Source organism: Netta rufina (genome assembly GCF_964035555.1).
Source record: "Netta rufina genome assembly, chromosome: 15".
In the NCBI taxonomy this organism is placed as follows: Eukaryota; Metazoa; Chordata; class Aves; order Anseriformes; family Anatidae; genus Netta; species Netta rufina.
The window spans coordinates 16,770,500-16,782,690 of record NC_140138.1 but is presented as its reverse complement, the minus strand read 5'-3'; the positions used below and the strand labels follow the sequence as shown (position 1 = coordinate 16,782,690).

Genomic DNA, 12,191 nt, shown 5'->3' with positions numbered 1-12,191 from the left:
TATTGGCAGTTTCTACTGACGTGCTTCCTCCTGACTGCAGGGAACACTGAGCAGCTCCTCTCCGTCGCTCAGACAAAAAGCCTGAACAGCCATTCCAGGAATGGAAAAAAAAAAAAAAAACAAACCTGCTAGGAAGGGGAAAACCAAACAAACCCACTACCCTCTCCAAGCCTGAAAAACTCCAACAGGAAGAAATATCACACACGACCTGTAACAGGCTGGAGACACATGCAAGCAAAGCCACTCCTGAGGATCTTACTGTAAACAGGAGACTGTATACACCCAACACACTGCAAAGAACAGCTAATCCCTGGGAAAATGTTAAAGGCACAGTGCTGCTTCCGCCAGCATCTGCACTTGCCACTTACTCAAGCAGCTCTGCCTCCCATTCATGAAGAAAATTCCCTCGTGGCTCCCTGCTCTTTGCTTTTAGGAAAGAAAAAAAAAAAAGTCAGCTCTGAATGGAACCCAGTTTGTGAAATCAGTAAGTCCTCTGACAAGCTGAAAGGTTAGCCAGGTGCCTAGAACACAGGGCAGCTCTTGAGTAAGGTCTGAGAAGCTCCTCAAGCAGCACCTGCTCCCGACTGTGCTTATCTTGTGAGGGTTCCTGGTTAGCAGCTTCCCCTTTCTGGCCGTGCATGGCTGTGCAGTGACTGTGCAGCTAACAAGCATCGCCCTCCAGTGGGTGACACCCCCAACTGCCATCTTGCTCAGATTCAGCAAGATCTGATCTACTCCCAACCGTAACGCTACCTTCAGTGCTGTTTGTTAGAAGCGTCGCACAGAAAATCCCCCCCCAGCCCCCAAACTCTGACCAGACGGACAGGGACCTGGTCTACATCGCTGCTGTTCTGTAGCTTCATGTTCTGAAGAGAATTGCAGCAATTCAGCAGCACAAGGGAAAAGAACTGGTTGCAGCCCCACCTTCTCTGATCAATACACGCAGAAAATCACACAACCTGGGCTGAGCTCAGTAAGATATCGGCATGCAGAAGGTTGGACAGGCCAGCACACCACGATGGCTTTTCATAAGGCCTCATGCAGTAGGGAAGCCAGGAACAAACTCAGTTGCTTTATTATTTTCACATAAACAGGAAACATAATTTTAAGACAGATATATTTTTTTAAACTAGATTTAATTAAGTACATTTAGGAGAGAATTCACAATTTTCCCCTTCTTTTTATGTACACAAATACAAATATTTTCAATAGAAATTCCATATATAAGATTAAAACTTTATCTGTGTTGTAAACGAGCAGCAAAAAAAAAAAAATAAATCCTTTCTTGGACAGTCAAATCCACAAATATGCCCAAAAAACACACGTCAAAGCTCTTCTGCAAAACCATAAACAGGAGAAAACAGAGAACTCAAGCATGTATTTTACCTAATGGACACTTAACAAAGTTACAAACGGCCCTAATAACATCCTGGTAGCCATAGCTTGTGGCCTCATTGCGAGCAAGCATTTGCTACAGATGCTGTACAGTTGGTTTAAAGCTCTTCCTCTACCTCTGCACCACTGCCAGGACAGCAAAACAGTAAATGCTGGCAGAAGGGGACTTTCCTTCTGCACAGGCCTACCACCTCCTTGAACAATACAAGGGACAAAAATTTGGTGTTGCCACAGCCACTCTCCCCGATTTTGAGAGGGATACATGATTTATTTCCTCTCCACACTCTTTCAAAATGTGGACAGATGCTTGGTGGAAGGCTGCCATCCTCCAGCCCATCACCAGCCTGCACACAGCAGCAGCAGTCCTGGGACTTGCCAGCAGACCACGTGTGCTTGCACGAACAAGTGCAACTCTCTAACCTGGCCCATTTTCGGTACTAAGATGAAATAGGACAAAACAGGTGCTTTACCAGCCTCCACTGAAGCAAATTTATTAAGAAATCTCATAACCTGCTCCCACGAGCAACGAAATTGTTGAGGAACAGAAAAATGATCCTTTAGCACAACCAAGTCCAGCAGAAAATGCTTGTCCACATCCATTGGCAATTTAGGCCAAGCCTGACAAAAGGGGCTACAGCCTTTTTGTTGGTCCTCACCACGCTAGTGGATATCTACGTGCATCATTTTGGAACTGAGTTCATTACTGAAAAAAACAAAAACTAGGGGCTGGAATTTATTTGTTCTAAGAAGAACCTCACCATGCAAATAGGGAATTTTTCTGAGCACTTTTAATAATCTATATAATACCTTGAAGTAAGAAGTCAGATTACATTACTTCATGAAACACTTCCCAGTTTTGTTTGGTTTGTGTTTAGGAACGTTATTAAATAAAATTTGCTAGAATAACCAGTCCATAAAACGTGTCATACTCTTTTAACAGGTCCAACTTGAAAAGATTTTAACGTGCCATAAATCTTCCAAATATATTTCCAAAGTTCTGATTGCTTTTCTAAACACTAAGGAGCCCCACGTACAAAGGTTTGAAGATCAAAGTTTTCAGCTACCGACCGTCATCACCCTAATCCTGTTATAAAAGTACCAGTTCCATCTAACTCCCACTCTACCAGCAAAAGTAAATTTACAAACATTCTGCAGTGCATCAAACAAGGAAGCTTACTAAAACACACCAGAAAAGCTCAGTACAGAAGGAAAAAGCCTCGTATTGTCATGGTTTGTGCAAACTCCTGCAAGCTTTCACTGCCAGAAATGCAATAAGGGCACAATATTGCTATTTTTTTTCAGAATTTGAAAGTATTTAGACTTTTTCTACATATAAACTGTCTCTTTAAAGAGACGTGCATTTATACACGTTGCGGTGTAAATCATTTATGTTGCTATTGCACTTTCACCTGAAATTCACACTTACGTATCAGTAACACTGATACAATATAGCTGACTGGGCAAACACCAGTGACATGGATTCTGGCCAGCATCTGTAGAGGGAATCTACCTTAGGGACTCCTTCCAGTCTTCTGTGCAATAAATACTATCTAAAGCTGATATTACAGCAGGACTCAAAAACTGCAAGGGGGGTTGTAAAGTCCTTTTGTTCTAGGGTGACTTTTAGCCAGGTAAAAACACCAGAATGTCAAACAAGTCAGCAAATCCCAATCAAAAATTTCAAAACACAAATGACAACTCAGAAATACCATATGCTAAACAAAACTGAATATGCTGCATTACAGATATCAGTCTCAGACCGTTGCAGCTATTTTCACAACTGACAACAGTTCTTAACAAAGATGAAGAATTATCTGCTTTAAAAGTAAGAAGCAGTAAGAAGCTCAGTAGGCCTTCTTCTCATACTGTATCTGGATTCAAAGAAAATGAGCAATCAATTTAAAACATTTGAATTTCACCCAGCTGACACTTCCTTCCATTCATGATTTTTTTTGCTCTTGTTTTAGTTCACTTTTCTATAATGTCATCTTTCATAAGCTGAAACACAGAAATCAAATGAGAAATGAAGGTTCCATGACTTTAGCTCTCAAACGTACCTGCTTTCAGAGATTTTAAACTGGAGATGCCTGAAAGAGCGATCAGGGGGTACAGACTTGGCACAAAACACATTATGAATTTGCCCTATCAGAACAGAAGTTAAAATGACAATGAAAAAGTTTTCTAAAACATCAGGGTAGTGCTTGCAGACAAACGTAAAATGTCACAAGGCAGTCCTCTACAAGTGTGCAGGAAGAGGAATTCTAGTCACAGAAACAAGCAAATGCCCCTAAAATAAGGAAATGTTGCAATGAAAAAGTCCTCACAAGTTTGTCAGTAACTTAACTTCACAGGTTTCTGGCAATTCCTGTGCCGAATGTAAGGCCTCAGTCCCTCAGATGATGCATTTGATACGACCATTTATCGAAATGCTATTAGGATAAGATTTTCAAGTCGACTTTCAGAATTGGTTTCACCTTTATTTTCACAAACCAGATCAGTCACACACACAGGCGCACCAACACACGCATTTCCTCGCACATCTCCCTGTAGTGACTCAACAGCAGAGTGAATTGGTCTGTTAGATTTCAGAGCAGTCTCCATGGATTAATCACAACTACCGTCTTTCCAACCATCTCTCCAGCGCTCATCCACACGAGAGCAGTCAAATTCCGATTTCCCCAGTTTCCTGTTCACTTCATTATGAAGAAGACACAACCACTGGGAGAAGTTATTTCTGTTGCTTGTATCAGGCTGATTTGTTCGCAACCTGCAAACAGGGAAGAAGAAACAAGTGTTACTGCTTTAGTCACCAATTTCAATACCCAAAGAAGGCACATAGCACACAGACAGCCAGTCTCCTGCTGAACCTTTTTTGCCATGTGATGCTTGCTAAGTCACTAACTAGCTTTCAAACGTTCTTGCCTGTTCATCACAAAAAAAAAAAGAAATTTTTGATAAATATGGTAAAGTTTTCTACCCCTGTTACTGTCAACAAACATCACAGCTTATCTTAGTCTTTGCTTCTGCTGCTGTGGTTGCCAGTAAAGGGGCTCTTCTGAGATAAAAGCACACTTGCCTACTGAAACCTAAATTATTCAAAGTCACAGTCTAATTCCACGAGTGAGGGCAAGTCCAGTTTGAACCAGAAAGGCAATAAAACGACCTCAGGGAGGCCTTGGAGGCAGCATACAATCTAACAGCACTAGAAAAGGTATTTGTTTTCTGAATAAGCGTCTCTTTGATCTATGCAGTGGAAAAAACCAGTTCAGGTACCTATAAACCCCAACAGCAGGAAGAGCTGCAGATATGCAAATACTTGCTGCAAGCCAGCACTTCAGGCCCCTTCACCAGCTACCGGGAAAAAAAAAAAAATCAAAGAGGCAACTGACCTTTCCCTCAGATCCTCGGCACAGTGCTCGCAGGGGTAAAACTTGGAGAAGAGGTTGATGAAGTCTCTCATCTCCTTCTGCTGGGTGCTGGTGGGGCGGTCGGGGTAGTAGGCTGCCATGGTGTGCAGGAAGGCCCAGGTGTTTCGGCCCAGCTGCTCGCTGTCCAGGGGGCAATCTGGGGGTGGCTCCTTCTCCTCCACCACAACCTGCTGTGGGAGAAAATCCCAGGATCACAGAATGGCCGAGGTTGGACAGGACCTCTGAAGATCATGTAGTCCAACCGTCTGTTGAGCACAGCACATTGTGCAGGATGGCATCCAGGCGGGTTCTGAAGACCTCCAGAGAAGGAAACTGCATGACCTCTCTGGGCACCCTGTCCCAGTGCTCTGTCACCCTCCCAGCACAGAAGTGCCCCCTCTTATTGAGCCAGAACCTCCTGTGCTTCAGTTTGTGCCCATTGCCTTATCCTGTCACTAGGTACAACCAAGAGCCCAGCTCCATCCTCTTGGCAGCCTCCCATTACACATTAATGAGGTCTCCCCTCACTCTTCTCCTTTCCAGGCTACCCATGCCCCGCTCTCTCTGCCTGCCCTCATTCACCAGGCGCCCCAGCCCCTCACTATTTCATTAGCCCAACGTTTCAGCCCTAAGCGAGGGCTGTGAGGGGACATCAGCCCCTTTAACACCCCAGCACAGGGACAGCGGCCGAGCTGGGGCAGCCCCTGCCCCGTTCCCTTCCCCGGGGGGGCCACGAACCATGCCCGCGGCCCAGCGCCCCCGGGGCTGTGAGGGGAGGCCCCGGCCCCGCCGCCTCACCCCTGCGCCCGGCGCCGCCCGCTTCCTCTGCTCTCGGAGCCAGCTTTTGAAGTCCGTGCAGGCCCGGCACGGCTTCTTGGACGGCTCCTCCGCCCCGGAGCCCGCGGCACCGGCGGGGACGGGGAAGGGAAAGGGGAAGGGGCCGCCCTCAGCGCCCGGGAACCCCGCGGCCCCGCGGCCCGGCCGGCCCTCGCTGGGCGCCGCCATCTTGGCGCCGCGGTGCACCCTGGGCCGGGGGCGGCCTCCGCTGGAGGCCGAGCTGGGGGGGGGGGGGGGAATAATAAAATCTTTTGGGGATATGAGGGGCAGTCTGTATATACATTTACGTGTTATTCACCATATAGACTGAAGCCTGTCTGAATACGTATTTACGGCTTATTCACCCTACATACCCAATGCAGTCTGTATACATATTTACAGGTTATTCACCATATAGACCAAGGCCCATCTGTGTGCATATTTACAGTTAATTCACTGTATAGACCCAGGCCTGTCTGTATATGTATTTACAGCTTATTCACCCTACATACCCAATGCAGTCTGTATACATATTTACAGGTTATTCACCATATAGACCAAGGCCAGTCTGAACTCATATTTACAGTTTATTCACCCTACAGACCAAGGCAAATGCTCAGTTTCCACAGCCAAGCCCTACATCTAGCTACTGCTATGCCAGGCAGGCAGAGCTGAGCCACTGCAGTGCTGTGATGCTGTGCCTCAGCCAGAGCCTGCTCGCCCTCCACACACCACACTGAGTGTCCCCCACAGCACCTCGGGGGCTGCAGCAGCTCTTGGGGGGGGGCACAATATCTGGGGGGCCACAGCAGCTGTGCCAATGCCTGTACGCAGCACACAGGCTCAGCCAGGACACCCAGTGACATGGGGCACTCTCCTACATGGCAGTTGTGGTGGCACCTCAGTGCTGTCCCATGACACAGCCAGCACCCCAAGCTAGAGGACGAACAACTGTTTGACCCAGCCTAACCCGTGCACCTGCAGCAGGATGCACCCGTAACCGATTTTACGTTTTTTAGAAACCGTCATGTGCTCGTGTCCCGGTAAAACTATACCAAGGAGGGATTTGCCCAGACTGTTTGCACATTATGCAAGGGCAGAGCGTGCCAAGGACATTTCCCCCAGCCCTCCTGTGCTCAGTGGATGTTCAGCAGCTTTCCTTTAATTCCTGTTCTGGTGAGCCACGGGGGTTGCAAGCACACTGCGACTGCGATCCAGCTCAGGTCCAACCCTGGGTGGTGGTCCTGCACAGCACCAGCTTCAGAGCTGTCTACTGCCCCTTGGAAAGGCAAAGTAACTTACAGACAGTTAATTTGTGGGTGCCACTGCCAGAAGTGTATCCTCTGGCCCGACTCCAAGCCAGAGCAGTGTTATGAAGTTCTTAATGGGAGTTCTAAGCATGAAAACTCAGAAGGCAGCACAGGGTTGCTCTTTTCTTTCTATTTGGCTCAATGCTGTCATGCCATCAGAGATTTCCAGGCCACAGAATACATCTCCCACTCTGAACAATGTGCTCTAGAACATGAAGTTTGTGCCCATTTCCACTTTTCACCTCACCGTGTGCTGCAGGCCAAGTGAAAAATACAGTATTTTGTTTAATACATGCAAATGTATGGTTGAGATGAAAGAGGACCAAAACACCATCTTAAGAAATTTCATATAAGCTGTCTGGGGTAGTTTTTTTGACACACACACACCCCTCTTCCCATTCAAGCAGCACCAGACCTCTTTGTGTCCCTTCAGGCAGTGTTGGTGTGCGAGCCTTCTGTGGAGCAGCTCTTGCCTTCTGGACATGGCTGTACTTCTCCACGTCTTGTTTCTTCCTGGCTGTGTCATAGCCTATTTGAAATGCATCTTGAGACTTTCCCCTGATGTTAAATTAAATGCTTTTGTGCTGCAAATTCTGCAAAGACACGATTTGTATGAAAGGTGCTAGAAAAGTACTTCTCATTTTCTGTTCTTATCCTCTGATATATTTAACACAGCATGGTGTAACATTTTTAGTAGGTAATGCATCATTTTAGAAAAATGCTGCAGAAACTCGCCTTCAGGAAAGATTTCAAAATTAGTGTGCTTTATGTGGAAATGGCTGATATGTTTCCTAGTCTGCATAGTGCTGAGCTGGTGATCTGGATCTCCATCCTTGGGCCTCAATCCATTTTTTTTTTATTTGCGATTTGATGAGAACATTTTGTTGTTGTTATTCATGTGGGAGGGAGAAAAAACATGCGTAACTGATTACAACTACTGAAACATATTTGTCTAAAGTTATAGACAACTCTGTATAAATTTCACACATGAAGGAAAGACCTAGCAAGAGAAAATATGTTCTTTATATTTGTTTTCCTTGTACACCAATAAAAATTTAAATGACATTGATGACCTCATTCTTTTTTTTTTTTTTTTTTTTTTTTTTATTTCTGAAAAAAAGGTATGATGGCATCTAGAAGAGACCAGGGGAAATTCCTACAGTGCTTTACTCTTCAGCCGTTAGGCAATTAAATAATTCCAGAAATGTCTGTAAGACAAAGCAATGTCTTTGGTTGGCTGCTAACAGCCTCCTTTTGGAGGACTCCTACCTGTCTCTGCTTCCAAACCTAGCGCAGACCTTGCTGACACTTGTCACATCTCCGCAGTGAGCCTCAGCAGGCTGAGCTGGTGCACATTCCCACCTAGCATTTTGGCTGAGGAGCTGGCGGTGTAATAAAGCCTGTTACCAAGAATATGTCTAAAAAGCCCCCTCCTAAAAGCAGCTGTCTCCTGTGGTGAGGACTGAAGCATCGCCACGTGCTGCCCGGCTGAGGCTTCTTCACTCTGGCACCCGGCACCTCGGGGCACTCCTGGGTGGGACTCTGCTAACAGTGCCCCTGTGTTTTATTTAATGTAATTGTATCTGCAAGACAGGGCTCACTGGGGCCTACCAGACAGGTACCTCGTCTGAGCAGCTACCTGATCTGTGACTGGAACAGGGTAACGTGCAGGGCTCTAATGACACTAATTACCAGGAAGCATTGGTAAACCCTGAACTTGAGAAAATGTGTAGGGTGTGTTTGTGTTTCTCGGAGGAAGGTTGCTGTTTGATGTTCTGCCTTTATCTCTGGCGGTCACTAAACAAGAGCTTGTGAACTGGCAGCTGATAGTAGGTGCACGGGGGAGGAAGAAGAAATGGGTCAGGAGTGGGAGATGTCAGGCACGGAGCCCACTGCTCACCCTCGAGCCAGCCATGACAGGGCACCTCCGAGCCCTGCCATCCAGTGGCAGCTCCTGGGGTGGAGGGGAGCAGGGTCTGAGAGCAGCAGCAAGGCAGGCAGGAGCACAGGAGGGGAGACCCCAAGGAGGGGAGGCCCCAAGGAGGCTCCAGGTAGCTCTTCTGCCAGCAGCTGGGCCCTTAGCAGTGTGCACATGTGTGTGGGTATGGTTGTGTCTGCAGAGAAGCTGCTGATTTTCAGAGATAACTAGCACAATTAACAGAGAGACAAGTTTCTGCTACCCTTATGGCCCACTTTCTAGGATGCAACGGGGTTGTATGGAAAGGTAACACCCAGCCCAGGCTGCCTGCTGCCCTGTGCTTTTCTCTGTTGCTGTGCTAAGAAGCCAGATTGTGAGCAGAGAACAAGGAGTGATACCTGCAAAGGCTTTTGCTGCATTTGGGAACCTAAACAGCATCGACTTTTCATGAATTTATTTAGAGTGCTTTGGAAAATTTTCACAGACTGGTTGAGGTTGACAGGGACCTCCAGGTCCATCTGGTGCTCCAGCAGGGCCACCCAGAGCTGGTGCCCAGCATCACGTCCAGGCAGCTTTGGGAGATGTCCAAGGAGGAGACTACAACCTCTCTGGGCAACCCTATGCCTCTCAGGATTTACCCTCTATCTCTCAGGATTGTTACTGTGGTTTTCTGTGATGGTTTATGGATACTTCCTGTTGAATATAACTGTTGTCCTCACCAGGGTGATACACTGCCAGGAAGCTGACATCTATGTACAGGTAAGGAAGTAAGCTTAAAGTCCAACCGGTTAGAAAGACAACCTTAGGAATTCGTCATATAGTTTCTTGTGAAAGTACAGTGACCTAGGAAATAGCAGCAGAAAATCATAAGGTATATTTCCAGGTACATAAATCATTTATATTGAACAGCTTTGTTTGTATACAATAAATTTGCACTTGGAGAATTTCCCAAGGCACGAATCTCGCTGTTACCAGGAAGGAGCCTGCCACTGTGCTGGGACGCTTCATTGCTGGACTGGCAGAGCTGCCGTAGGGCACACATTTACAAGGGCAGGGATAGGGAGAAAAATAAAAATTATTTTAAGCAAGTCAATACAGCCTTTCCTCTGAGTCCTCTGTCATGCTCCGTTGGTCTCCTGCATCCCAAGCTCTCTGTGGAATTAATTCTTCCATTCTGAGCACAAACACAAGCAAATCTTTTTTATTATTTATTTTTATTTTATTTTATTTATTTTATTTTATTTTTTATTTTATTTTATTTCTTTATTTTTCTGTTGTGCTCTTGAAGAAGAATAAAACTCAAAGTCATCAGCAGGCAGCTTCCGCCGCTCTCAGCATCACTGCAAGGAGACTGGCCCGGCTGCTCTCTGCGAATGCCAGGAGAGCTCTGGGCCAGGCTGCAGTGTGGGCTTCTGCACCTGAACACTCTTTGTTTTAGCAGAAGGTATTTTGAAAGATAATTTTATATATTTGAAGATATATTGATATATTTATCTATTTGAAGATAATTTTAAAATATTGTAAATATCTGGTACCATGCTGTTTTCCATGTGGATTTTGAGGGTCCTTCCTCATCAGAGACTCCCTTTTTTTGCCTCCTAAATCTAATGACCCTTTTGTTACAAGAGCTGTGCTTTTAGACTAGCTTGCACCACAGGACAGGGGAACATGGGGCTCCGTCCTCTTCCTCACCTTTATGCAGCTCTCCCTGGCTTATGGGTGACTCCTTTTTCTAGAAGCAGGTCAAAGTTTTAACTGGTGGTGGAGGAAGAGATTTTTCTCTGCTAACAATTGCTGTGAGACTGTGCTGACTTGCTACAAATTAAACATTGCTGAAGCAGCAGTTGGATTCCATACCACTCTTCTCTCTGCCAGGCTGTTGGCTGAGGATTAAATATTATTTTTCCTGTTTGATGATGGGGAATGGGAACACGAAGATGTTGTCTTCACTTTGGAATAAAGGTGACTTTTTAACTTAGGCTACCAGTGCTGATAGAAACCCCAAGGAGATAAGGCACTTTGCATATTCTGTTTATTGGTGGCAGTGGGGAATGAGGAAAAGAAAACAGTAGGATGAGCACTTCTGACTAATCTGTGAGGATCACAACAGTCTTGCATGTGAGCAGATTTTATCATAGTCAATGTGAAATAAGAATAGATTTTGCTGACACAAAACCAGTATTTCTGCCTATTTGCTTTGTTTCCCACTGGCCTTTTGGGTTGGATTCCTGAAGGTTTCCCCGGAGGATGCCCAAGCATCGGTCCCTGCGCATATGTCCCACTGTGTTGGCCTCTCACCACAAAGATCAGTCACCGAACACCTTTTGTCTCTTTGCTCTAGGAAACCATGCAGGAAACTTTCTCTTGCACTAGGATTAAGTTTCATTCTCATCCTTCCTGGAAGTTTTGTTCTTGAATCATGCCCTCGCCCTCTGCATAACCTCAGAAAAACAAGCAAAAAAACTTTTACAAAGAAGCTGTGAAATTGCTGCTTCGGGTGCTTGGTAAACGGTTGGGGGGTGTTTTACAGGCCACCAGGGCATTTCTTTTCTCCCATGAGCTTGGCAGCTGGATCCCACAAGCATCTAAAGGGAAAACCAAGCACTAAGCTCTGCTGCTGTCACCCTCCCAGCTGGCAGATGCGAGGTTTGGGGGGTTGCTGTGCTGCAAGGTTTTTTACCAGTTGCCTGACTGGGGCTGTGCTGTCAGCAAACTGGGAGGGGACGGGACCCCAGTGTGTGGGGGCAACAACCGAGCTGTCCCCAGCTCCAGCCCATGGCAGGAGATCAGCCCAGACCAGAGGCTGGCAGTGGTGGAGGAAACCTTGGGGGGGGGAACAGAAACAGGCTGCGAGGAGAAAGAGCCTCACGGTGAGAACAAGCCCAGACTCAGGGCACCTCTAGTCCCCATAGGAGGAGGAAACTGCTATAACCTGAAGCAGTTTGCTGGAATCTAAATGAAAACTCCACATATAGGTACCTAAAGCACTGGCACTGAGGAGGGAAGTATATTTTCTTTAGCTCCCGAAATGCAGCTGGCCCTGCGGATGGAGAAGTGAGGCATCGCTGTGCACAAACTGCTTCTGAATTGGATTCTGCTGCCCACTGAAAAATGCCTTATTTTGTGCAGCAGCTGCTCAAGTTAGAAGGAAATTAAATACCTTCCTCTGGATTAAATACTGTAAAATCTCTCATCCCAGCCTACGTGAATGTTCAATGGCTTAGTTTGTTTATGAGGTGAAGGATATTTTTGACAACTCCAGTGTTTGATTTTTTTTAATATATTTTTTTCTTTTGATCAAGGTCTGTTTCTCTTTTTAATGGAAGTCTAAAACCTCTTTGTATT

The 12,191-nt window shown here is 46.0% G+C and overlaps 1 protein-coding gene across 2 annotated transcripts; it reads right to left on the bottom strand.

The window, feature by feature from the left end:
- Positions 1-1,070: 1,070 nt before the first annotated feature.
- Positions 1,071-5,831, bottom strand: GFER (growth factor, augmenter of liver regeneration; the record flags this gene model as incomplete). Of its 2 annotated transcripts, none has more annotated exons than XM_084295684.1 (3): positions 1,071-4,162; positions 4,785-4,993; positions 5,601-5,831. In XM_084295684.1, the coding sequence occupies 3 exons, from the start codon at positions 5,805-5,807 to the stop codon at positions 4,000-4,002; spliced, it is 579 nt and encodes a 192-aa protein (XP_084151810.1). In that variant the 3' UTR covers positions 1,071-3,999. The 2 variants fall into 2 exon arrangements, with proteins under 2 accessions (XP_084151810.1, XP_084151809.1); XM_084295683.1 differs by having other exon boundaries at positions 4,785-4,990; positions 5,601-5,807.
- Positions 5,832-12,191: the final 6,360 nt, after the last annotated feature.